Below are 24316 nucleotides of genomic sequence, written 5' to 3'. Positions count from 1 at the left end.
CACATCACACTTTTTTTGTCCAAGTAGTTTGATAGTGTAGACAGAGCTTTATTCAATCTATTTGTGGCATTAACATTTTGTAAATTATTCATACATCAATAAAAGAAACGGTTTACAAATTATGAACTTTGATCGATTTGAATAGAAATTTATTTCTAATATATAAGCAATAGATTTGTATTTATAATGTATTATACTGTACATTCAAAGCGGAGTGGAATACATGTCATAATACAACAACAGTCATATTCTCTAAGGATCACTTGGGCGCTCATTTGTCTGTCCACAATAACATGTTGATATTGACTAGTTGACTCTCCCAATACCGGGAAAAAACAGAAACTCTCCCAAAATTCTTTACTATCTTAAAACCACATTCGGAATACCAGACTTTCCATGAAAACCAGATATATAAGGCCAGCCAGCCAAAAGGTGTCCGGTATTGGGGGATTTGACTGTATTACACCTGGTAACCCCTCTATTATATATTAACAGATTTGGAAATGTGATCTCTCTATAATGAGGTGTCTCTCTTGACAACTCGACCATTATTTCTTCCTTGAGATGTTTTCATCTTTATTTCAGATATGCATGAGAGGTATGATACACATATTTAAATTCTTAGCCAATGAAGCTCTTAAAGAAGAAGGAAGAAAAAGAGCAATGGAGGAAGATAGGATATCGAGACAACAGTCGTAAGTATAACAATGCCACCAAATGTTGCAGACCATGTCAACATTATTCTACTCCAGGTACTGCAGTAAGTATCTAATTCACACGCACTATTGCAGGCATGAGTGCTACACAAAGTCTTACAAATTACAATCATACTGCAGTAGAATAATCTATCATGTAAAAAGAAACATTGTTGTCTTTCATGGTAGTGGAACATTAACGTTATTTTACCACTTTCTACAGTGCAGAGTGAAATGCTACCTTGAAGTCATTTAAACGACAACTTCATTCAGAACTGTTTCTAATCTTCTTTTTTGTTTTCCCTTAGTCATTCTAATTTATCAGGAGACCAGTTTCAATATTTCCATGGAAAACCAGGAGAACTACGGAGGGCACAGGGCATTACTGATTCAGGATATGTTGAGGGCGAAAAACGATGGCCAGCAGAGGTAGTGTTCTTGTCTAGTGTTCAACTGTTTTTGTTATGAACCCAATTGAGAGCCTAGGAAAGATTGGGTTTCCTATACTGGAGATGATAAATCCTGGGACATTCCTGGTAATCGTAGAAACTCTAGGACAATCCTAGACACTCTAGGACAATCCTGGAAACTTTAGGACAATCCTGGAAACTCTAGGACAATCGTAAAAACTCTAGGGCAATCGTAGACACTCCAAGACATATATAGATATCATTATTTTAGCGTCTGTAGTACAGCGGAAAACGCACTAGCGTAGCCTTTCCGAATGTTCAATGTTCTGACCTAGTGCGATGTTTCTGTTGCAGAAATGAGATAAGACGAAATTTGTCATCTTAAGGCAGGGTGTTGTTTGTCTTAGATTTAAGACAAAATTAAGCAAATATTTTTGCTTAGATATATTAATAAATCTGACTTAGGCAAAATCAAGGATATAAGGCAAAGTTAAGACGATTTTTTTGCTAAGCAAGTTTGATAAATCCAGCCCCTGTAATTTTCTTTATAATAAATTATTATTTGTAGATGAACCATAATGAAGAATATATTATTAAAAGAGCAGAAAATCAACGGCATCTAAGACGAGGTAACCTGCCGCGCCCTTCGGCTCTCGTGATTCCCAACGACAACGGTTTCCATGATTCTGACGAGGTTGACGGATCTGATGGCGACATTACACCGACACAGATTCACCCTCCAGATGACGATTTCACAATGGTAATATATATTCTGTGTTCATTATTTATTACTCATTATTAATATTAAATTAAAGATTTCTTTCAATTAGACATTTCTTGTTGATGGTTTTATAGAAAATGTTCAACTTTATATTAATAATGTTTTTTATTATATACATTAATACCAAAACCAAGAAAGCAAGCTAGATGTATTACTATATCTATATTTTTTATTTATTTTTTATTTAACCTTATTTACAGAGGGTGACCCTAAGTAGCATATGCTGACAATCAAGGGGCCCTCTTGATGAGTTATGATAAGTTCTGTGTGTCACAGTGGCTGTGTATATTAGTACACCGGGGTAACCCCCTACTCGTCTCGAAAGATGTACTAGGTTATAAAGTCATATTGGAGGCTTAGGGAGTGAAGTGGAAAGAGTCATATGAGTCATAATAAAATAAAGATTTGATTTGATTTATTCCTAGTACTAGATCAGGAATGAACCCTGGACCTTGGGTTTAAAAAGCAAGCATGTTAACCACCATGCTACTGTGACCAAAATTAGAAATATAATATATTTTTCTTTTTTTATTTCGAAACCTAAACCAACAGCAAAAAAAAAAAACATAACATACGAATACAGAATGGATACAAAAGCTGTACAAAAAACAAATGCCTAAAATAATAAACATAGTATGCTAATCTGATATCTTACTAATTTTATAGTCAATGGGTGGAAATGGCATGGATTTTGAAGACGACAGGCCTGCAGATATTGAACGATTAAAATTAGAAATGCTACAAGCAGAACAACTGAAAATAGAACTTGAAAAATTAGAACGTGAGAGAATTCAAGCAGAAATGGAAGAAAACGATCGACGTATTCAGGAACAGGAACGACTTGAAGAACAACGTCGCTTAGAAGAAGAACAGGTACGGTTAGAGGCAGAACAAGTGCGCTTACAGGAAGAGAAACGATTGTTAGAAGAAGAACAAAGAAAACATGAGTTAAAACGAAAGAAGGAGAAAGATGAAGAGGAGAAACAGAGGATAGAGAAAGAAGAAGCAGAGGAACAGGAGAAAGATGAAAGGAGGAAGGCAGCAAAGAAAGTACAAGAAGAACAACAAAGGATAATGCAGAAACAGAAGTCATCAGACAGGTTGCCAGCCACAAGGTGAGTTTGTTCACTGAAATTAAACCAGTTACTTACTATTCACAAATATTACATTAATCGCTGCAAATTAGTTTTCTTATGAGTGACACAATACAAGGTTAGTTTATGCATTGAAATTCAAGTAGTTTTCACAAATTTACAATGATCAACTTAGTCTTACCAAACACAAGGTTAGTTTTTGCACTTAAATTAAAGCAGTTGCTTAAATTTTACTATTCACAAATATTACAATCGTTCACTACACATACAAATTTGTTTTTTTCTGGCAACAATCTTTATTATATACTTTTAGTTTTTAATTACTAATACACAACACAACAAAATAACATTTTATATATATGATTTCTATGCATTTATTTTGTTTTATTTTGTGTAGTAAAATTATATATCTATCACATTATATTGGAAATATTATTGGTGGCTGGGTTGTTACAACCAATTTTATTAAAAAATATTAATATCATTTATTATTATTACACTTTATATCTTATTTTATTTCATTTTAATCATTTTGCAAACATTTATGCTTTCATTATACAGTATTTATATTTTAAAATTTATAAAGCTCTGTCTACACTATCAAACTAGTAATTTCCCTCAGTGCTTTGGGACAATTTTTTTGTCAAAATAAGTGTAATGTGCCCATATATGGTAGTGATATGCCCATATATGGTAGTCATATGCTCATATATGGTAGTCATATGACATCATCATGTCCATATATGGGCACATCGCATTTTGTTTTGTAGTGTAGACAGAGCTTAATAATAGTTGCTTCAATTTCATTTCATTTTGTTTTTGTTTACACATCAACAACACAATGCTTCTTATCCGTAGGAGACATCCACTTACATCCTCTTCTTTTAATGATAGAACGAGACGACCGACTACTCTTAACACGTACGTCTAAAATGTATTTTCGTTTCTGATGTCTTGTGCATTTGGTCATCGTTTTATATTGTCCTTTATCAGTTAACACTGTTTTATATGTGTGTGTGTGTGTGTGTTTAGCAATAGCAATGTTTTGTGATCATTAACTCGTTTACAAATTCACCAATGTTGTTGAACTAAAAAAAATGCGAGAATGAATTGACAATTTTATGGATGATTTACCTTTCAATTCTGACGCAATTTGTGTAATCAACTTATTGATGATTTTTCTCAAACATAAGGCCAATTTACACAGACGAGTGGTAACGGTAATAAAAATAAAGAATCTATGTCCAATCTATGCGGTTTAGGCTCAGCATAGATACAAATTATATGTGGGACAACAGCTACACGGTTTTTCGCTTACCGTTACCGCTCATCTGTGTCAATTGGCATAATCACTGCCTAAGCTAATACAGTACACAATTAGTTTGATTTGGCATAGATCCATCCCGTCATCCAACCCTTATTGACATATCTATTGAATACTGCTACCGTTAACCATTGCACTGTATATGTAATGTTCTACATTTGTCAATGTGTTGCAATAATATTGTATGCTTTTATATTTCACTGTAAACACTTTTGATCAAGTATTGCATTGTTATCTTGTTATGTCAGCATGATGTATGGTTGTCATGGTGATAATATAAACATTAGGACCTCCTATTTATGTTTTAAAGGATACATGTTTTTCAAGCTTTTCAAAGCATTGAACTTAAGTAATTGCTTTGAAAAGATAAAATATTATTGGCAAAGTCTCTAAGGAGAAGGTTTCAAAGCGAGTTACATTCTTGCCCTTTCCCCCCCCCCCCCCTCAAGTTTGTTACGTAAATTGGAGGTTCTAATGTATAACTATGCATATAAAAGTATTAGTGCATTGTTTAATTGTATGTGTCGTTCTAATCGTAGTCAAAATAAACGTGAAAATCGCAGGGCAACTATTTCTGGTGAGACTGATACAAAACGTACTACGCCACCACGGACGCCAACAGCGACCTCTAAGGCTTCGACAAAGTTAGTAGTGTAATGCAGTAAAGCTTTATTTTGTATATAATATTTTAAATGTTGCTGTGTGTATTTATACTTGCATGTTGTTATGCATTACAGTGTCTTGTTCATTTGCATGTTTTTTAATTTGATTTTGGTACTGTTGTGAAATATTCTGTAAATATTAAAAATTATAAAAATATTGCAAGAAATGTGCAAAAGAGAAAGGTACAAAAAATATATTGAGAAATGGGCAAGAAACTCCTCATGATTTTTGGGAGACCGTATATAATTAGTAATAGAAATATTTTTGGTAAGTATAAGAGTTTTGAATCTAATGCAGAGCAGAATATAAAGAAATACATTTATAATTTTGTCCACCATTCTAACTATAAACATAACTTAAATAGATTTGATGTTAACTTGAAATATAACAAAAATCAAAAGAGGTATTATAACCATTAATTTGATTACATAACAAAATAATAAATAAATGGCGGTGTGCCGGATGTAAAAGTTTAAAATTGTGAATGATGACTAAATCTCTATCTATTACTATCAAACTAGTTTGTCAAAAAAAGTGTGGTGTACACAAATATGGTAGTGATATGCTCAAATATGGTAGTGATATGCTCAAATATGGTAGTGTTATGACATCATGTACATATATGGGCACATCACATGTTTTTGTCACATAATGTTTGATAGTGTAGACAGAGCTTTAGAGTCTGCTTGTATAGTCATTGTTTTCAATTCTCCTTTTTTCTTCAGTGGAAATGGAAGTTTAATCAACGGTAGAACCATCCCACCAAAAACCGAAGAAGAACGCACAAAGCGTCGAGAGAACATTATATCACAAAGTCGACACGAGGCTCAACTAGCGAGACGGAGACTGGAAGAAGCAAAAGCAAAGACAAAACAAATGCAAAAATCAACGGTCAATTCTCACGTCAAGGTAGGCACATATTTATTTTTCTTTTACAAAAAATTTAAAGGAAAATCACAAATCTAAGTTGTGTATAAATGTTGAAATAATTAATTTGTAAAGAGAAGAACAACTGGCAGAATGGAGAGACAATAGGAGTGAGAAAACGAATGAAGGGTAAGAAGAAAAAGTGATAACTTTCCCGCAAACTAGGTTACTTAATTTTTAGTCTATAAATAATACTCAATGGATTCGAACTTGGACTGTACTGCTTCATATGCAGGCACCGTACCTTTAGACAACTGGGGCTTTTGATTGTATAAACCTAAAGTAGAACTAGAATTTAATTCGTCACTTTGACGAATTATAGGTGATCATTTTTATCATTTTACTGAATTAATTTTTTTTTAAACATGCACGTACGTTAACATACGATCGGAAAATGTTGATGTATGCCATCCTATTATATGCTTATAGTGCTGAGTTGTGCCTATATGCCATATACAATATGTACAGTATATACTGTATATCTATATACAGTGTAGCATAGGTGAAATTGCGGGACACATGTTCTAATTTTTTGGCATGATGACGTTATCAAACTAAACTTTAAGATGACAATTTCGAAAGATAATTAATTGAGCAAAAAAATATAAGATTTGGAAAAAAATTTGGCACGTAGAAGCGCTGTGCGCGCTCTTTGAATTGTGTATAACTTTGACGAAAAATATGAAAAAACTACTTTTTCACTTCAACTGGCCATATGTTAACGTCACAACATCCGATAGGCTTAATTTTTATATGAATTAATATCTACATTTCATCAGCTTTCATAATAAATTATAATCATCAAGGTAACCTTCAATTCTGAAGAGCTGTAAGATATTCAAATTTACTGCGAAGGTGAAATTACACGGCCTACGTTATTCAAGTTTTTACGCGTGATGACGTCATTAAAATGAAGATAGTGTCAACTCATGATAAAGATAATTAATTAAGCAAGCACATACTGAAAGTTGTGCGAAATTCGAGCACACATAACCAAGATGCGCTCTGTTGAATGTGATAATCTACACAAAAAGATAACAAATCCTAATTTTTAAATTCAAGTGGCCATTTGATGACGTCAAAACATTTTGTACGTAAAATGTGTACATGAATTCATATCTACAACTCAATGGCTTCCAGAATAAGTTAAAAAAATCGGGGGTCATCTTGCATTCTGAAGAATTATTTTCATTTTAAAAAAGACCTATTTTTCACCATTTTCAGAACTTTTGTAAAATAAATGTGCGCATTTTGTCCTTTTTAACGTGCTCGTATAGCGTTATTTTAAGTCGGAACTGACTCAAATTTGGTGAATGTACTAAGGATGGTGAGTAGAATGAGATTTGTAAAAAAAATTCATATTTTTTACGCTTTTTAAGTATCGCGCGCGCAAAAACGCATTTTTGCGCAGTAATTTTTTGAAACACGCAAATGGCCTAATTCATGCTCTAAATTGATCAAAACTTAATTTTGAGCGTTTTAAATTTTTAACGCGCGATATCACGCGCATGAACCTACGTGCGCGTGCGTTTTTATTTGCTAATATTTTTACCCTTGATCTGAAGTTTACGTGTAGTGAATTTCATTAATATGTGATAATGAATTATGGAGATATGATTGATAATGTGATTTCGCAAAATGGCGTATAAATGTCGTCACGGATGAGTGATCACGCTGGAAAGCTTATTAGGATTAAGTTGTATTATTTGAAAGATATTCTGAAATTTTTGTAATCATTGACATTAAACTTTTTGAGATAATTGTTACACAAAATAGTGTACAGAAACAATAAAAAGAAAAAAAATAATAAAAAAAAAAATAATAATAAAGATTTTATACAATAACAATAGGTGATCATTTTATTCTAAATGATCACCTAAATATTCTTTTATTTTTCTGTGCCTTGCCATGTCCCTAAAGCTAGGATGGTCCTTGCCTAAGGTAAGAATATACCCAAGGATCTATTTAATGTTTATGTTGTTGTTAAATGTTTATTATTTAAGTGTAAATTTGAGATTTTGTTTGTATATGCTTTTTATTTTACTTAAATGAATACAAATGGTTGAAAAAAAAAATATTGGAGTAGCTCAATTTTTTTACTATCAACGTTTCTTTTGATTAATTTTTGTTTCATATTTCAGATGCGTTCACCTAGTACAAGTGAGGATAAGACAAAAAGATTAAATGGAAATGGTCCAGGGAGTAGTGTGAACTCATCCTCCACCTCAAAGGCATACCAAGGGCATAGCACTGGTCTAGCTGCACTTAAACCACGTTCATGTGAGTCAGTCTAGGTCAGGGGTCAGACAGGGAATGGGAGATATAAACAGGGTAGTAGTAAGATTAAATGGAAATGGTCCAAGGGGAAGTGTAATCCACCCTCAAAGGGCATAGTACTGGTCTAACTGCACTTAAACCACGCTCATGTGAGTTTAGGATCAGATCTAGACAATTTACAAATAGCCATAGCCGTTGTATCTCTCATATTTCATACAAATCAACGCTAAATATTAAATATAAGCCTAGAAAACATTTTATTTATTTTTTTTAGCATTAAATAGCGGAAAACAATCAAGTATAGACGGCGTGAACCCACGGTACACACTAAAAAGAGAAGCGCAAAAGATGCAAGAAGACTTTGCTCAATTAGACATGCTCAGAAAGGTGAGTCGAAGTTTTTTTTTTTTTTTTTGTGATAATTAACTAAATGATTAATTAACTTGAAAACAACAGTGTTTCTCCAATTGCAATGCCTTTTATATCCAACCACAGTTATTGTGACCCTAATATAAACAATCGTTAAACAAAAGTTTTTCTTATCTTTCGTGGGAATCTCCCACCTTTATTGTAATTTCTTCTCATTTTCAAACAAATGTTAATTAATCGCCATAATTTGTCAAACATTACTAAGTGTAAGGCTGAATTAAAAATCTCCTGCCATTACATGTACCTTCAAACTCTCTAACAATATAATAATAATATGTTACTATCCAGCAATGTTGTCTTGTTATGTGTGTCTGTATTATTGGTTTATGATATTAGTTATACTATATAGATACAACAGCACCCTCTATTTTATTGTGTAATTATATAATATAATTTTTTTGTATTTGTTTAGTTTCTTAAAATTTAAAATGAACTGGTAATAGAAATTTATAATAGCATTTATATCAGCAAAGAAGAAAATATACAACACCGCCCTCTGGATAGAGAATATTAATATTTGTTCATCATCCTCCTTATATTTTTGATAATCCTGTCAAAACGTGACAAAATATTAAGTACAACGCTGATTGTAGTAGGCACTCAGTAAGAGCGTAACCTCACTGAACTTGTGATATTTACCATATTTGGAAATGTATCTAGAAAAACGAGAGTTAAATTATCATATCCTTGTGGAGGACACTGCGTAATTAGTGATATTTGTGAGACGTTTAAGAATACATTTATCACTGTATGGCTTCTACTACAGAACATAAATGTTGAAATAATGCATTAAAATATATAAAGAATAACAGCATCCAACCATTACTGTCCCCTCCCTATCCTTTGCCATATTCATTTATAATACTATATTAAATTTCAGAATCTCAAATAATTATTGATTTTTTAATTCTAAAATATTATCTATAGATATTTGATAGTGATATATTTATGTATAAGTGTTTCTGAATATTGTTTTTATTATTGCTAACTATATTTTTGGCCCATTTCACATTATTTTTCGCTATATACAATTATCAATTAATATTTAACATTTTTTAAATCGTCATTGTTTTTTGTATTTCAATTTTTACTTTCCTTCGTGTATCATTTATTTGTAAATATTTCCCGCAATTTCACGCCCTTCTTAGTCTTCGACAAGTAGACGTAATCAGAATAACAATAACAAGAGTATGGCTAAAAAGCCTGATCGCCGAAACATGCTGCGAGTGGTGAGTGACACGAAGCATGCCCTCCCTACGATACTAACAAGATAACTTTTTTTTCTGATTTCATGTATTAACCCAAAAAGCATGTTTGCTAGTAGAACTCTTTTTGAATATTATCATAAAACAACAGTTCTTTTCAGAACTAATATACGTGGTGTACCGCAAACATTATATCAACATTTGATTTCACCATGAAAACCTTCAAACAATATATTGTTATTATAGTTAAGTCAATTAAAGGATTTAATAAATAAACGTTGAAAAAAAGAAAAAACAAATGATGTAATACGACTGAAAACCCACTTGTACACAGAAGCATTTCTTGTTTAACTTTGTCATTTTTTTATGGATACTGGCACTATATAAGTTTGATTGATTGATTGATTGAATAATAATAATTTAATAGTAATAATAGTCCAAGAACAGAAGGACAGTACAAAGGTACAACAATAAAATAAGAGAGAAATATGAGACAGGGAAAACCAAAAGTGAACTAAATCATTGATGAGGTGAATTACAATATATCAATTGTATGCTGTTTTTAAATTATAGATTTTGTAAAATAGAGTCTCTTACTGTTACTTAATGTTACTTAGTTTAAGAGAAGATGATGAAAAATGAAATTTGTTTTTTTAGCAGACCTAACTGATGACCTTGAATGACATTAAAGAAATGCTAACTATTATTATTATTATTTATAATTTATGCTCGTCTCTATGGTTACGGATAACTTGAATCCTGATTATAGAAACAGTAAAGATTTTTAATGGAAAGTGTACTGAATTGGTTAATCTCTTGTAAAATGTCAGCCATAATGAACTCATCAAAACTATAATTTAGAGTTTATGAACACTCTCTATCCTAGTACACCCACAGACATCTTATTATGGCCTAGTATTGTTGGGTACTTTATTGTCAAAATAGATTTTAAGGCTGGCTTTGGTAGATTGTACGTGCTCTACACTATCAAACTAGTTTGACAAGAAAGTGTGATGTGCCCAAATATGGTAGTGATATGACATCATCATGTCCATATATAGGCACATCACATTTTTTTGTCACATAAAGTTTGATAGTGTAGATTTAAAGCGATTGTCTACAGCATATTTTTGTTTTTGGGAGTGTAGATTTTTCTGCATGGAAGTTGCTTTCTCACTCCATCCATTCCTCCAGGTTTGATGATTTCTAGGTCCAGACAAAACATCAATACGTAGATCCTACATCTTTCTTCGACAAATTGAAAACTTCATAATGTTTATTAAAATGGCCGTTTTTTATTGCTTGATTACACATTATTGGTTTCTATTTTCTATGATTTTATTGCAAATTGAAAAAATAATTAACCTTTGAAATTATCTTTCAATTTATTTATTAATATTGACCCTGAAGAGAATTTTAATCAATATGTTTCCATAGCAATCAGTATAATAAATATTATAATTTCATCTGAAGATGCACTTATCGCAATCAACTGTCAGTATCTTATTAAAGCTTATACATTTACCTGCAGTAGTTCCTAAAGCATTGTAACATTGATTTTTTTCTCTTAGTTCATTAGTTATTCAACACTTTATTGATCTAAATTAGACTATATACCTATTGTCAATGTATTGTTCAAGTAGTTGGATTTCTAGATTATGTGTTTGAGAAAGACATTTTATTGTTGCTCAAAGGTTAAAGGTCACCATTTATTAGGCTTGTTTTCGTTAAATAAGTGATTACTGCCTTTTGAGTGAAGAATTAATTACTAGTTTTATTAGGTGTGTTTAATATATATGGCAGCGTTATAATGTACTTGTAACTGTAGATCTGATTAAAGTTCATTCCATTGTGGTTGTAAACTGGTGGTTATACATTATTAACAGGTGTTGTGGTTCGAATCCTGTGACTAAACAGACTACAGGTATCATAATAATGTATCGTATGCAACACAAATTCACATGCAATTTACTGGTGGTTACAATGATATCAATTCCAGCACCCAGATTTCAACTTTACCATACTCCAGAAGAGACCAAGTCATTGCTTTTTATCATAATTAGTTGCACATCTTTTATTAAAAGAGGTTTCTTACTCCATGCATTAATTAAATACCCATTTCACATTTTATGTTACAACTTCAAACTAAGCAGGTTTGGATAGTGTGTCCACTTTTCTGGAAATTATCCCGAGATTTCACAAGGGACCCCTGTGAAATCTTGGTAGCAAAAACTCACCGATAAGAGGCTTGTTACAAGTTGTAACAAATATGCAGATGTGAAAAGGGATATAAGATTGCTAAATCATGCATTTCTTCACATGTTTTTCATGCTTTAATAATTATACATTCTACATTTCATTAGTTTTAGTTGTCATCAACATTCATTATGCTATGCTTTTATAACAGAGTGTACACAAAAATGTGTCTAATGATACCGTCTAAAGTTAAAATGAAGTCTAATTACAGTTATACAGCTAATACATGTTAAGCTCTGTCTACACTATCAAATTAGTTTGACAAAAAAAGTGGCCAAATATGATAGTGATATACTTAAATATGGTAGTGATATGACTTCATCATGTCCATATATGGGCACATCACATCTGTCTCATAAAGTTTGATAGTACAGACAGAGCTTTAGATAAGTCGATAGCATACTGTACAAAGACTAAACATGGTTTTTTCATGGTATAATAGTAGTGGTCACATGGCCCGACTGGGGTCCACTTGTGCGACATGAAAATCTATACATTGCTACACCACTCAGGGCATCTTTAATGGTTTCTAAGTTACTTAATTTTCATATTGTTGCAGTGTTTTTTTTATAGTAAAATTAATTAAGTTGGTTTCTGTTTTCGCAATTTACAATTATAATACAGCTACTATAAATATTAATGAAGGATGAGGTGGTGTAATGTTATTCAGTCCATCGTCAGTCACCTTGTTTGATTGTAGCTTGCTAGGTGTGTTGGGGCATGGGGAGACGTTGTTTGCTTGTTAGCTTGCTAGGTGTGTTGGGGCATGAGGAGACCTTGTTAGCTTGCTAGGTGTGTTGGGGCATGAGGAGACCTTGTTTATTTGTTAGCTTGCTAGGTGTGTTGGGGCATGAGGAGACCTTGTTTATTTGTTAGCTTGCTAGGTGTGTTGGGGCATGGGGAGACCTTGTTTATTTGTTAGCTTGCTAGGTGTGTTGGGGCATGAGGTCACCTTGTTAGCTTGCTAGATGTGCTGGGGCATGAGGAGGCAGATAATGTGTCCTTGTTCTTTTTCACACAACAGTGGATACACATCAGTCTGATTATCTTTATATTCATTACCAATAATAGATTGTTATTCAAATCAATCAACAATTTAATTAATAAGTGTGATGATACAAAGTCAAGTCTGTCTATAAAAGCAACAAATGAAGTTTATAAGGTCAATAACAGTGTATTAAATTAGTCGTTTTAATTTGGTAATTTTGATACATATTTTATGACCACAAATTATGTAACAGACAGACATGGAGGTCTGTGCTAATGAAAGTTGACATTAATTAATTAATTGAAATATGTTTTCATTCTACTTGATTATATAACTACTACAAAGTGGCTATGTATGTGTTAAGGGGCAAGGAATTGATCAGATGTTTTTACCATAAATTCAAATTTATCCCTACTCTGATGTGAATTGAAGAATTTAGATGGAAAAAAAATCCGCAGAAGAGTTCCCAGCGCATCAGCCTATAATTCTCTAATAACACATATGAGAATACCAACAGTTATATTGATGATATAGCAAAAAAAAGTTGGGAGGTGGAAGAGAGAGGGGCGAACACATCTGACCAAATCTAGATACCTAGGTACAATTATTGTTTACATATTTGTAGTAACTATAAAGTTGCTTTGATGATTTGTCAGATAATAATACCCCTTTCGCATAGCTCAGGAACACTGTGTTTTGTATGGTGTGCGTTTTGATGTTTAAACTCTGGAGTTTTGCTAGGCAATGTAAATGAGACATTAGTGTCGAACTTGTAGTAATTACTATAAAGTTGTTTTTATGTAAAGCTCTGTCTACACTATCAAACTAGTTTGACAAAAAAAGTGTGATGTGCCCAAATGTGGTAGTGATATGCTTAAATATGGTAGTGATATGACATCTTCATGTCCATATATATATATACATCACATTTTTTTTGTCTCATAAAGTGTGACAGTGTGACAGAGCTTAAGATATGTGAAATGTTTTTTTCCTGATGCATCTTACTAGTACATATATACTGGCTGCTTGCAATGTAGATCAGATCTTCATCCCAAGCATTAATACATTTTCATGGATGTTTTAAACAACACTGAATTTTCTGACGCAAACCTAGTCTGATATGCCTGCATTTGGTGATGAATGTTAATGCTGCTACTTTTGCATTATTACTTTTGACATTAAATTGATTTTGATAGCATGTGTATGAAACAAATAGTGAACTGTTATTTTAATTGTAAAAATGTTATTTCTTGCGACTGCTTTCTTAGGTTACAAAATGATGGGTTACTGACAAGATAATAACATGGTTCAATTTGCATAACTAATGTCATATAAGACATTTTCACCGTGTTTTGATAACCTCTGGTTGTTATAACAAACTGTCTGTTTCCACACACACACATGCTGTATACTGATTTATTAAGATATTTTCAAATGGTTTTATGTTCTCCTTAGCTGCTTAGCAAGCTTATGAATGTCAGTTGTATCTTCAATTATGGTTGGTGAAGTTTTTGGAGATTACTAAATGGAATATTAATTTGCATAACAGCAAATTTAATAGAATACTGTATTAAATAATAAGGTTGCATTGTAGGAAGCTCTGCAACTTTACCTGCTTCTTGAAAAAGATGGCGTTGTTTTCTAAGTTTTAAACCTACCCTGTTCAAATTTGGACACATTTGAACGATTAAAACGTTTTGCTATCATGAAAAATGGTTTTATTCTCTAAATTTTTAATCTAGCCAATCATGAGTCATTTTGGATTATTAAGTCGAAAATTTGTTTTCTAGAATCTTGAAGCCCGTCTGAAGCACCCTCTATCAGATGATCTTCCGGGCGCCATTAAAGATGGCTACGCCCTCTGCCATCTCGTCAACAGCATCAAACAGAGGATAGTAACAACGGTGCATGTTCCACCACCTTCACCAGTAAGTACTTGCTCAGTATACTGGTTCATTAGTCTACGTTCTGGAACATATTTCAAATTAATATTAGCAAAAAGATATTTTCCAGACAAATATTTAAATGCCGAAGGTTGGACTAACATAAAAAAATATAATTAATACAGACTTTGCATGTCTACCAGTTCTTGTTTACTTCAATAATTCAAACTTTATTTGTTAGTCTTTTATTTTGTTAGTTTATATAGAATAATAATGACTGGTCTCAATTTTTTGTAGTTTGTTTTATATTTTGTATATTAAACTTATTAATGGACTCTCTAATTTCTTGTTTACTTGTCGGACTCTTCAATCTTATGAGTCCCTTATTTTTTTTTTTTTATCACTTTATTCCAGAATCAATACAAAAATGGGAAATCAACAAAAATAGAATTTTCTCCCATTTAGTGAAAAGATTTTAAGATCTATTTATAGGCTCTCAACAATTTTTTGGCTTCATCCACTTATTTTGCAAATTTAACCAGATATTCGGGGGTATTTTTTTTCAGGGCAAGTTATCGATGGCAAGAAGTAGAAAGAATGTTGAAAATTTTATAGATGCATGTCGGCAACTGGGCGTGTCTCGGGTATGAAACATGATTTTTATTCTTCAAAGTTTTTACAAACATTTGTTTTAAAAGAAAAAAAAATAGCTTTGAATTTCTAAGTGAGACTTAGGTTAGTTTTAGTTACCACTAATACAATTTTTTTAAATTGGAAAGTTCATAAATGTTTTGAAGTGGTAGTAGATTTGATTTAACTGCTAGGCCTAGACAGCTTGGTTGAACTAGTGTTGCATAGGTTGACTGATATGCACCCACAATGATATGACTGGCTTACCAAGTGACCTTAAATAACTATTTGTAATACAATGTAAAGGTGACCCTTTCATTGAGAAAGCGCATCGAGTGTTAGCATGAAGCATTATCTGTTAGTATTATCTAATAATAGAGACTAGATTGTGAATCGATCTCGCGTACACAAACTCCATTCATAACTTGTTTGTTAGATGAGATATCGCCTTGCTACCATATACACAGTGTAAACATGAACCCTGTCACCCATTCTAACGTTCAAGACTTGGTAGATCATACCATAGTTTTTATACCTTATTCCTACTTTACATATATATTGTTTACTTAAGTGTGTTTTTTCAAACTAAACCAAACACAAAATTGCATTTATATAGTTCTGAATAGACGTATTTGCCAAGTGTGGTTTTTAAAACTATCACTAGATTATACCGGTGCAGTGGTTTTTTTATTTGAAACAAACCAATAAGAGATCGCTATTAAATAGTTTATACTTGCAGTAAAATTCATAAATATTATTTACATAGTTGTGATTTTTAAAGTTGCCAGACCGTAAAGTTTCTTTTGTTGAAATTTCTTTCAATGAAGCTTAAGTTTCATTGTTGGTAAACCGGTGAATTAAAATGCATCCTCTTTTGTAAGGAATCATGCTATATGGCATTGATTGAGGTGCCTAGAATTTTGCTTTTTATTATACTAGATGCCACCTTAGAACCAGTGTCTAGTTCTGTTTTATTGTTGGTTTCTGCGTTGAAGAATTTCTCCAAGGTTTCTGTAACAATTGATTAAACTGGTAGGGTTGTTAGTTGCCCAATGCATTGATTACCAACTGTGGTCCTTATCCAACTTGTTCTACCACCAGATTTTAACTATGCCGATATAGCTGGCATTTGCTAGCTGGCATTTGCTGTTCCCTGGTTTTAACCTCTCAGTCACTCAACAATACTCTATACTGTATGTTGACTATTAAATGAAAGAAATCTCAATTATGTATAAAGTATAAGTATGAATATAATTTGGGCCTCAATAATATACTAATCATCACTTTTCTGCCAATTTTTATTTATTGATTCAACACCAACAGCGACAATTACCGCCACTTACAGGTTTGAAACATAAAACAATACAAAATCAAAAACAGGCAACAATAAAATATACATATATCATATAAATCACTGTTATACAGTCAACTCTCCCAATACCAGACACATTTGAGCTGACCTAATATGTCTGGTTCTCGGGGAAAGTCTGGTATTCAGAATGTGTTTTTAATGGTAACAAAAAAATTTGGGACCTTTTGGACCTCAAGAAAAGTTCGGTTTTTGGAGTGTTTCCGATTTTCAGAGAGTCTGTTATTGGGAGAGTTTACTGTATATAAATCATTTATAAATTCACCTCAATCATTTGATGTTTTTAATTACATTTTTATATGCAGGAAAAGTTATGCTCTGCCTCAGACGTGTTAGAGGAGAAAGGCGTTTTACGTGTAGCAAACACTGTTCAATGTTTACTGATGTTATATCCTGGATCAAACAAGGCCATCTCAACAGTATGACCATGTCAAGTGGATCGAACAAAGCTGTCTGAGCATGCCCAGTGGAACATCATTCAACGTAACGTTATGTCATTGTTATAAACAAGTTTATGAAATATTAGAATGAGGGTTGGAAGGATGAGATTAAACTTTGGTGCAATAACTTAATTCTAGTCGGAAAATATTAAATTCTAAAAGTGTAATCTTTTTAAAATTTTACATATTCTGATAAAATGATGAAAAGTTTTCTTCTAGTCTAGGACGCATTTTGATTGGTCGAGAGTGGCTCACGGTCAAAGAGACCATGTGACCTAGGTAACTATAGTGGAACAGAAGTAGGTAGTTTACCGAACACCTGGGACAATTCTGTATACCCCCTATTCCCAGTTCTTGCCACTATAAAGCCACTATTGCTACTAGCCCAGTTAGAAATAGTGGCCTAAAGCAAATAGTCACTGTGTGTATGACAGTTTCTGTAGTGTAAGACAATTACTTTACAGTAGGCTAGTGGATCTTTACTACATGGCTACCTTATTTTGACTTTCCCACGAATGAATACTTAGCTGCAGTTGAAAGACTTAAGTTTTCCCCACGAATGAATACATTACAATTGTAGTATATTGATCTTGAAAGAAAAGAGACTTTTAGTTTTCTTTGTCAGTCTTTATTTACATAACAATGGACCGTAATAAGACATTATACAGTGAATCACTTTGCGTACACAGTATTGTTTTCCAGAACAGATCAGGTTTCTAGATGTAAAGAAATAAAGATGCCTATACTAAAGGCCAACTGTACAAGTGCATGTGATTGCTGATCTATCCAGTAATACAAATGCATTTTTCCAGTTCTCGTATTTAAGATTGAAGTTATTGGAGGCCTAGAAATATAGATACAGCAATACTGCTTTTTAATTGGTGCTTTTATAGAAATGTATGTATCTAGAAGAATAAAAAGAAAGCTAGTTATAAGAAAATAAGGCCAAAATGGTTGTCAGTTTTATTAAGGTTTTTTTTATAATCATGAACGTTGACTACCACTTTCAGTTCTTTCCAAGTTTCCTTCTGTTTTTTGCGTGGTGTTTAATTTGTTTATATTCCTAAAGTGTTTTATTGTTTTATGATTGTATTTATAATGTTAATTGTGAATATATTGTAAGCAGCACTAGTATAGGTATTTATTTCATTTCCCTTCACGGTTTTTATTCTTGAATTCTTGAATCCCACTGACTGCTTGCTTAAAGTATCATGCTTACATGCATTTAAGCCCACCCACACCCCTTTCTTTCTCCACCAATTGAGGTCAAGTTGGGGTTACTTAGTACCTAAGGACCAAAATAGCATAAAAGAATTATTTTGTATAAGGATTACTTAAAATTTAATATAATTGTAATAATTAAAGATGAGTGTAACGCCAGTATCCTCCACTGAACTGACACACAGAGGACGATGGAAAAGCAGTTGTGCTTAAAATGAACTTATACCCCCAGGGTGGGATTATACTCGAAAATACCAATATCTTCGAGTAATACCAATAATATATATTTAGATGCACTATGAGAAAAAGTGATGGCAAAGCCGTACATTAATGTCCTCAAGATCTATAAATTGATTCGCTATCAAGAATATTATTACTATTGCTCAAGAGCTGTTTACATTTTATATCAAGTGACAGGCAATTCAGTTATATATTGCAAAATGATAAGCTGTTATTGGACCACTCAATCACAATGTTCAAGTCTGTGTTCAGTACATTCAGTAATATTATTACGAAATGATAAGCCGTTATTGGACCACTCAATCACAATGTTCAAGTCTGTGTTCAATTTTCAGTTATATATTGCAAAATGATAAGCCGTTATTGGACCACTCAATCACAATGTTCAAGTCTGTGTTCAATTTTCAGTTATATATTGCAAAATGATAAGCCGTTATTGGACCACTCAATCACAATGTTTAAGTCTGTGTTCATTTGTTCATTCATTTGGATATAAATCAGTTGTTAATTATATGTACTATGTTCTATGAAGATTTTTCATTAATATACCTATTTTCCTTCATTTTAATTGCATTAGGTATACATTAAAATCTCCAATTAGAGTTATCTAAGTAATTATTATTAAGGATGACATTTCACTGTCTTACTCTAAGTACCTTTCCATTACTGGCCATATTTGAGAATTAAAACCTCCTTCTTGCTAATTAGATTCTGATTTTCATCATGTTCTTCTTTCAGCCGTTTTCCTGGTTCTCTTTTCATCCTCTTTGTCTTTAAAATTTCTTGAAATCTAAATCTGCCATTTTGAGAGCATTTGAGTGTTGAATCGTAGATCGTAACCGCAATAATAATGATAATAGCTATCTATTTATCTGTCTATCTATATCTATCAATCTATCTTAAATTCCTGCAACTCTTTGGTCTTTGTTAAAGAGGTTTACTGTAATAGTAAGATATAAATGCAATGTTTTGTTTGTAAGATATTGCCTTAAATTTATCTTTTTTCTATATTTTTTCAGTGTTTGTTCTTAAAAGGTCGTTAATAATAATTTATAATTAAAAATATGTGCCTTACGTATATCAAATAGATGTTATAATATGAATACATTCCTCCTTTTCACTACCATGCTTAAACAAGCGTCATGTTAAAATATAAAACGCCATGCTACACTGTAAGCAGGATACTATACTGTAAGCGCTGTGCTACACTGTAAGCAGCATACTATACTGTAAGAACCGTAAATACAGTAAGCACCATGCTTAAACTGTAAGAGCTTACAGCATGCATAAATACTATACCATGCTATACTGTAAGCAGTATGCTTAAATACTGTAAGCACCATTTCATTAAGCGCAATGCCTAAATACTGTAAACACCATGCTATACTGTAAGCACCGTAAATACTGTAAAGCGACATACTGTAAGAGCTTACAGCATGCTTTAAATACTATACCATGCTGTACTGTAAGCAGCATGCTTAAATACTGTAAGCACCATTTCATTAAGCGCAATGCTTAAATACTGTAAACACCATGCTATACTGTAAGCACCTGTCTTAATATTGTAAGCATCAGGTATAAATATCTGTATTAAAGCATCATGCTTAAATACTGCACAGTAAAAGCACCCTGTTGAAATAATATAACAAGTTGGATCTTGCTTTAATATGTTGCATTATTAGTGGCATATTTTAATACTTTAAGAATCTAACTTATTTAAAAAACATAAATGTAATTAAATTACAGTATGCAAATATTCTATTTTTGATGTGTTTTGATTTCCCACTGTTAACAAGTAAGTTTGGTGCTGGGTGTGTTTGAACCAAGAATTGTGGTATACCGTACCGTAACCCACCATGTTTTACATTTTTATTTCACACTTGTGCCTACATATTATATTCAGTATTTTAAATATTTTTTTATGTAATGTGACTTTTAAAATATGTTATTACCAATGGGATTCTTAGTATATTATTCATTTTGGAGTTGGAGAGACACACCCTTTGGAACTGGAGAGACACGCCCTTTGGAATTGGAGAGACACGCCCTTTGGCGATAATTTTGTCTGTCCCCAGTTCTCGGGGTTTTTTTTATGTTTATCTAAAATAAATAAATTAAATATAATACTGTACTGTAATAATTGATAATAGACTATACAGTATGTTGTGTTAAAAACTATGTTTATTTAAAACCTAAGTTATTAAATTTCTGGAATATCTTCTGAAAATTATATTGTACTGTATATAATATATATTATATAAATATTTCTTTTTATAAATATCCAGCATCGTTTCAATAGGTTTTGGTATTGTTTATTTTTGCGTATAATATACACATTGTTTTATCAGGTAGTCTATGCAAGGCTCTTAAGCGCTACCCTGGGATCGCCGTTTCAGGATTCCCCGACAATCTTGCCTTATCATGATCCAAATCAGTTTGACAAATCTTATTTAAGTAACAAAAAAATTATTTAAGATGATAGATTGGTCCACCGATTAATTATATTTAAGCAATTAGATATTTTATTTTCCTAAGTATTGTTTACATGGTAAATGTATGCTAACTACAGCATCATAATTTTAATAATTGAATATTAATGATAAATTTGTGTCGATTTTGATTACAAAATGTATTATTATATATGTTTACTGTATACTGATGGTTGATGATGAGGTCATTGCTATGGATACCGTCAATTATGCTAATATCTGAAATATTGCATTCGTCAATCAGAAATTTCATTAAATAAATAGCAATCACAATTACAAAGAGGACCAATATTAATTTACTTGATTAGCTTGTTCTCATAAAATTATATAATAATAAATATTTTATTTTCTAGGCAATGTACAACCCTGGCATTTCTATGGCTACCAGGCGCACATAATGTTGTTTACTATCGTCATGGCTACTGTAGAAATCCATATTTAGGTTTTACAATTTCTTAAGGACTACTAAAATTGAGACCCCTCATGTTACTGATAATTAAAACAGATTGGATTAATTTTTCCATGCTCGGTAGAGTCTGTCAATTTTAAGCATCTACTACATTTTTAAGTATGTTAGCATTATGCAATTCAAACTGTTAAAATATGTATGGTGCGCCAAATGTGTCATAAGTTCTACAAGAGCATTTTTTTGTAATAAACTAATGTGTAAAACATTGAATCATAGCGATTGGTGAAATTAATTTTATCTTTTAAATGTGGTTTATTGTTATACATTGTTATTAATTTCCAATAGTATATTATGTTTTAGTAACATTGTTGTTTTAAACTTTACATAATTATTACTACTGTTAATTACCAAACTAACTTGGGTAACGTATATATATAAATGGGTCGTCAAATATTTGGTTGGCAACAAAGGACCAAAATACCAACTATGGATCGGGAATTGTATAGCTCCATGGTGAAATGACAATATCATTTTGCATGAAACCGTCTGCAGGTGGGACGGGAATATCTCCGTCAATAAAACTTGGTTTTCACTAGGACGCAACGCAAGAACGTTACGTTTACTTCGTCGGTGATCCACGCGTCGTGATTGGTCAACTTATTTACATTGCGCTTACGTCATTGCGCTGCGTTCCTAGTGGTATACCTAATGCTTGGTTTCCACTAGAGACGCAACGCAAGGACTTGACGTGACGTGACGTGATTTGACCAATCAGAAGTGATGGATTATTAAAAATTGCTTGTCATTGGTTAAGCGTGGTTCCCATTAGCGACGCAACACAAGGGCGAAACGCAACGCAAGTGAATTGACCAATCACAAGCGATGGCTTATTCGCTTGTGATTGCTAACTGTCTATAACTTCGCTTGTCATTGGTTAAAACGCTTGCGTTGCGTTTACGTCCTTGCGTTACGTTCTAGTGGGAACCAAGCTTTAACTCGCGTTGCGTCGGCGTCATTGCGTTGCGTTCTCTAGTGGGAACCAAGCTATAGGTATTATATTGCAATGTTTTTGTTTATCATTATTATATTATGCATGATACTGAGATCTTGATTGTTTATTCATTGTACAGTGCATGTAGGGTGCCTTGTCTTCTTAATCAAGTGTATCCAGATTTCTTATTATTATATTGTTTGTATATATTTTGTATAAACAACTTTCTTTTGTTATTTCAATGTCGTTGTAGTTTATTTATTTGTTACGGTATTTGCATGTGACGTGTATTACTATTTTAAAGACAGAGAATGTTTCAGGGACCATGACTATTCTGCTACAGTAACTGCAGTAACTGCATTTGTTTACTCTTTAGCCTTGTCTATGCATAGGTACTAAACCATACACGGAACGCGATATTTCTTTTCGTACATAAGTTGGGGACCCCTCATGAAACGTCACAAAATAAACATGAATATTCATTAGTCATATCCGTAAGAATTCGATAATGTATTACACTATGAACTTTACGATGTATGGGGTTCGAATCCCATGAGCTACTTCTTTTACTTTATAGTGAGAGAATAGATTATTTAGAGGGTTAGGTTTAGTTATATTTAGGAAGTAGTTCGGCTATCTTTCACAAGGGATCCCCAACTTATGCGCGGGAAAAAATCGCACACGGGACCATACATAATAAATAACATTGAAATAAACAAACAACATACATTATTGCAATAAAAAACAATGTTGACATGTTAGAAGATAAACGATATAATGTGTAACGACAATATATTATCGAATTATAAGTGCCCCTTTTTATAAATGCCTCTATACTCCAGTGACATAAGTTGCTATGGTTACCGAAAGTTTAACCATAGAGGAGTAATATTTCTTCATGATTATTCACCCTCTGATCCTACCACCCGTTGCCATGGCGATGTAATAAGCCCTCGGCTGTTTTGTTTTCATTTAAATTGTATATTGACCGTACTAACCATAAATACATTGTACAGTATATTGATACGATATGGCCGCGGTGTTTTATTTTTATCATCTACTTTATCGCTGATAGTGAAAGTTTAAAGAAAACAGAATCGGTCGATAGGCCCACTGATGCTATATTTAGATTCCGAAAATGAAAGAATGTTGTGACAATGAAGGATTCTGCGTATTGTTTTAGATTACAATTTTAAATATGATGATGTAATGATTATGACGATAACTGATTCAATTCAATTCTTTATTGACTCTCACTGTACGTTACAGTATTGCCATATAACACATAAAAAAACAAATAAAACACAGACCGAAAACAAAATATAAATTGTATCATATGTTAATTATGCCGATATTATGATACGATGATGATATATTAATTGGTTGGAGGGAAATGACGATTTACATGAATGAATGAGCTACCGAATAAGTGGTAAATGTTCATGTGATCGGGGATGTAGGGCATTAAATGTCAAAAAAAGTTTAGAAGGCCGAAAAAAAAAGAAGATCCGAATAATATCACAGTTGTGTGTTATTTTTAGTTCGTCCGTTGTTGCGGAAACATAGATGTAATTACTCAGATTGCGACAAGAAAG

At 32.4% G+C, this 24316-nt stretch overlaps 1 protein-coding gene across 7 annotated transcripts in view; it reads left to right on the top strand.

The window, feature by feature from the left end:
* LOC144843741 (DISP complex protein LRCH3-like) overlaps nt 1–22957 on the top strand; it is a 31419-nt gene extending 8462 nt beyond the window's left edge. Inside the window, exons 6-18 of one of the 7 annotated variants that reach the window (XM_078700657.1) lie at nt 586–695; nt 1004–1124; nt 1674–1865; nt 2553–3001; nt 3839–3901; nt 4844–4957; nt 5693–5876; nt 8036–8174; nt 8446–8558; nt 9749–9829; nt 14840–14977; nt 15499–15576; nt 17237–22957. In XM_078700657.1, coding sequence (XP_078556783.1) covers nt 586–695; nt 1004–1124; nt 1674–1865; nt 2553–3001; nt 3839–3901; nt 4844–4957; nt 5693–5876; nt 8036–8174; nt 8446–8558; nt 9749–9829; nt 14840–14977; nt 15499–15576; nt 17237–17356 — 1902 coding nt within the window. In that variant the 3' untranslated portion in view covers nt 17357–22957. The remainder of the gene's footprint in view (nt 1–585; nt 696–1003; nt 1125–1673; nt 1866–2552; nt 3002–3838; nt 3902–4843; nt 4958–5692; nt 5877–8035; nt 8175–8445; nt 8559–9748; nt 9830–14839; nt 14978–15498; nt 15577–17236) is intronic. The other 6 variants (XM_078700658.1, XM_078700661.1, XM_078700659.1 and 3 more) reach the window with 6 other exon arrangements.
* Nucleotides 22958–24316: the final 1359 nt, after the last annotated feature.

Source organism: Antedon bifida, chromosome 5 (assembly GCF_963402885.1).
Source record: "Antedon bifida chromosome 5, ecAntBifi1.1, whole genome shotgun sequence".
NCBI lineage: Eukaryota > Metazoa > Echinodermata > Crinoidea > Comatulida > Antedonidae > Antedon > Antedon bifida.
This window is presented reverse-complemented; position numbering and strand designations above follow the sequence as displayed.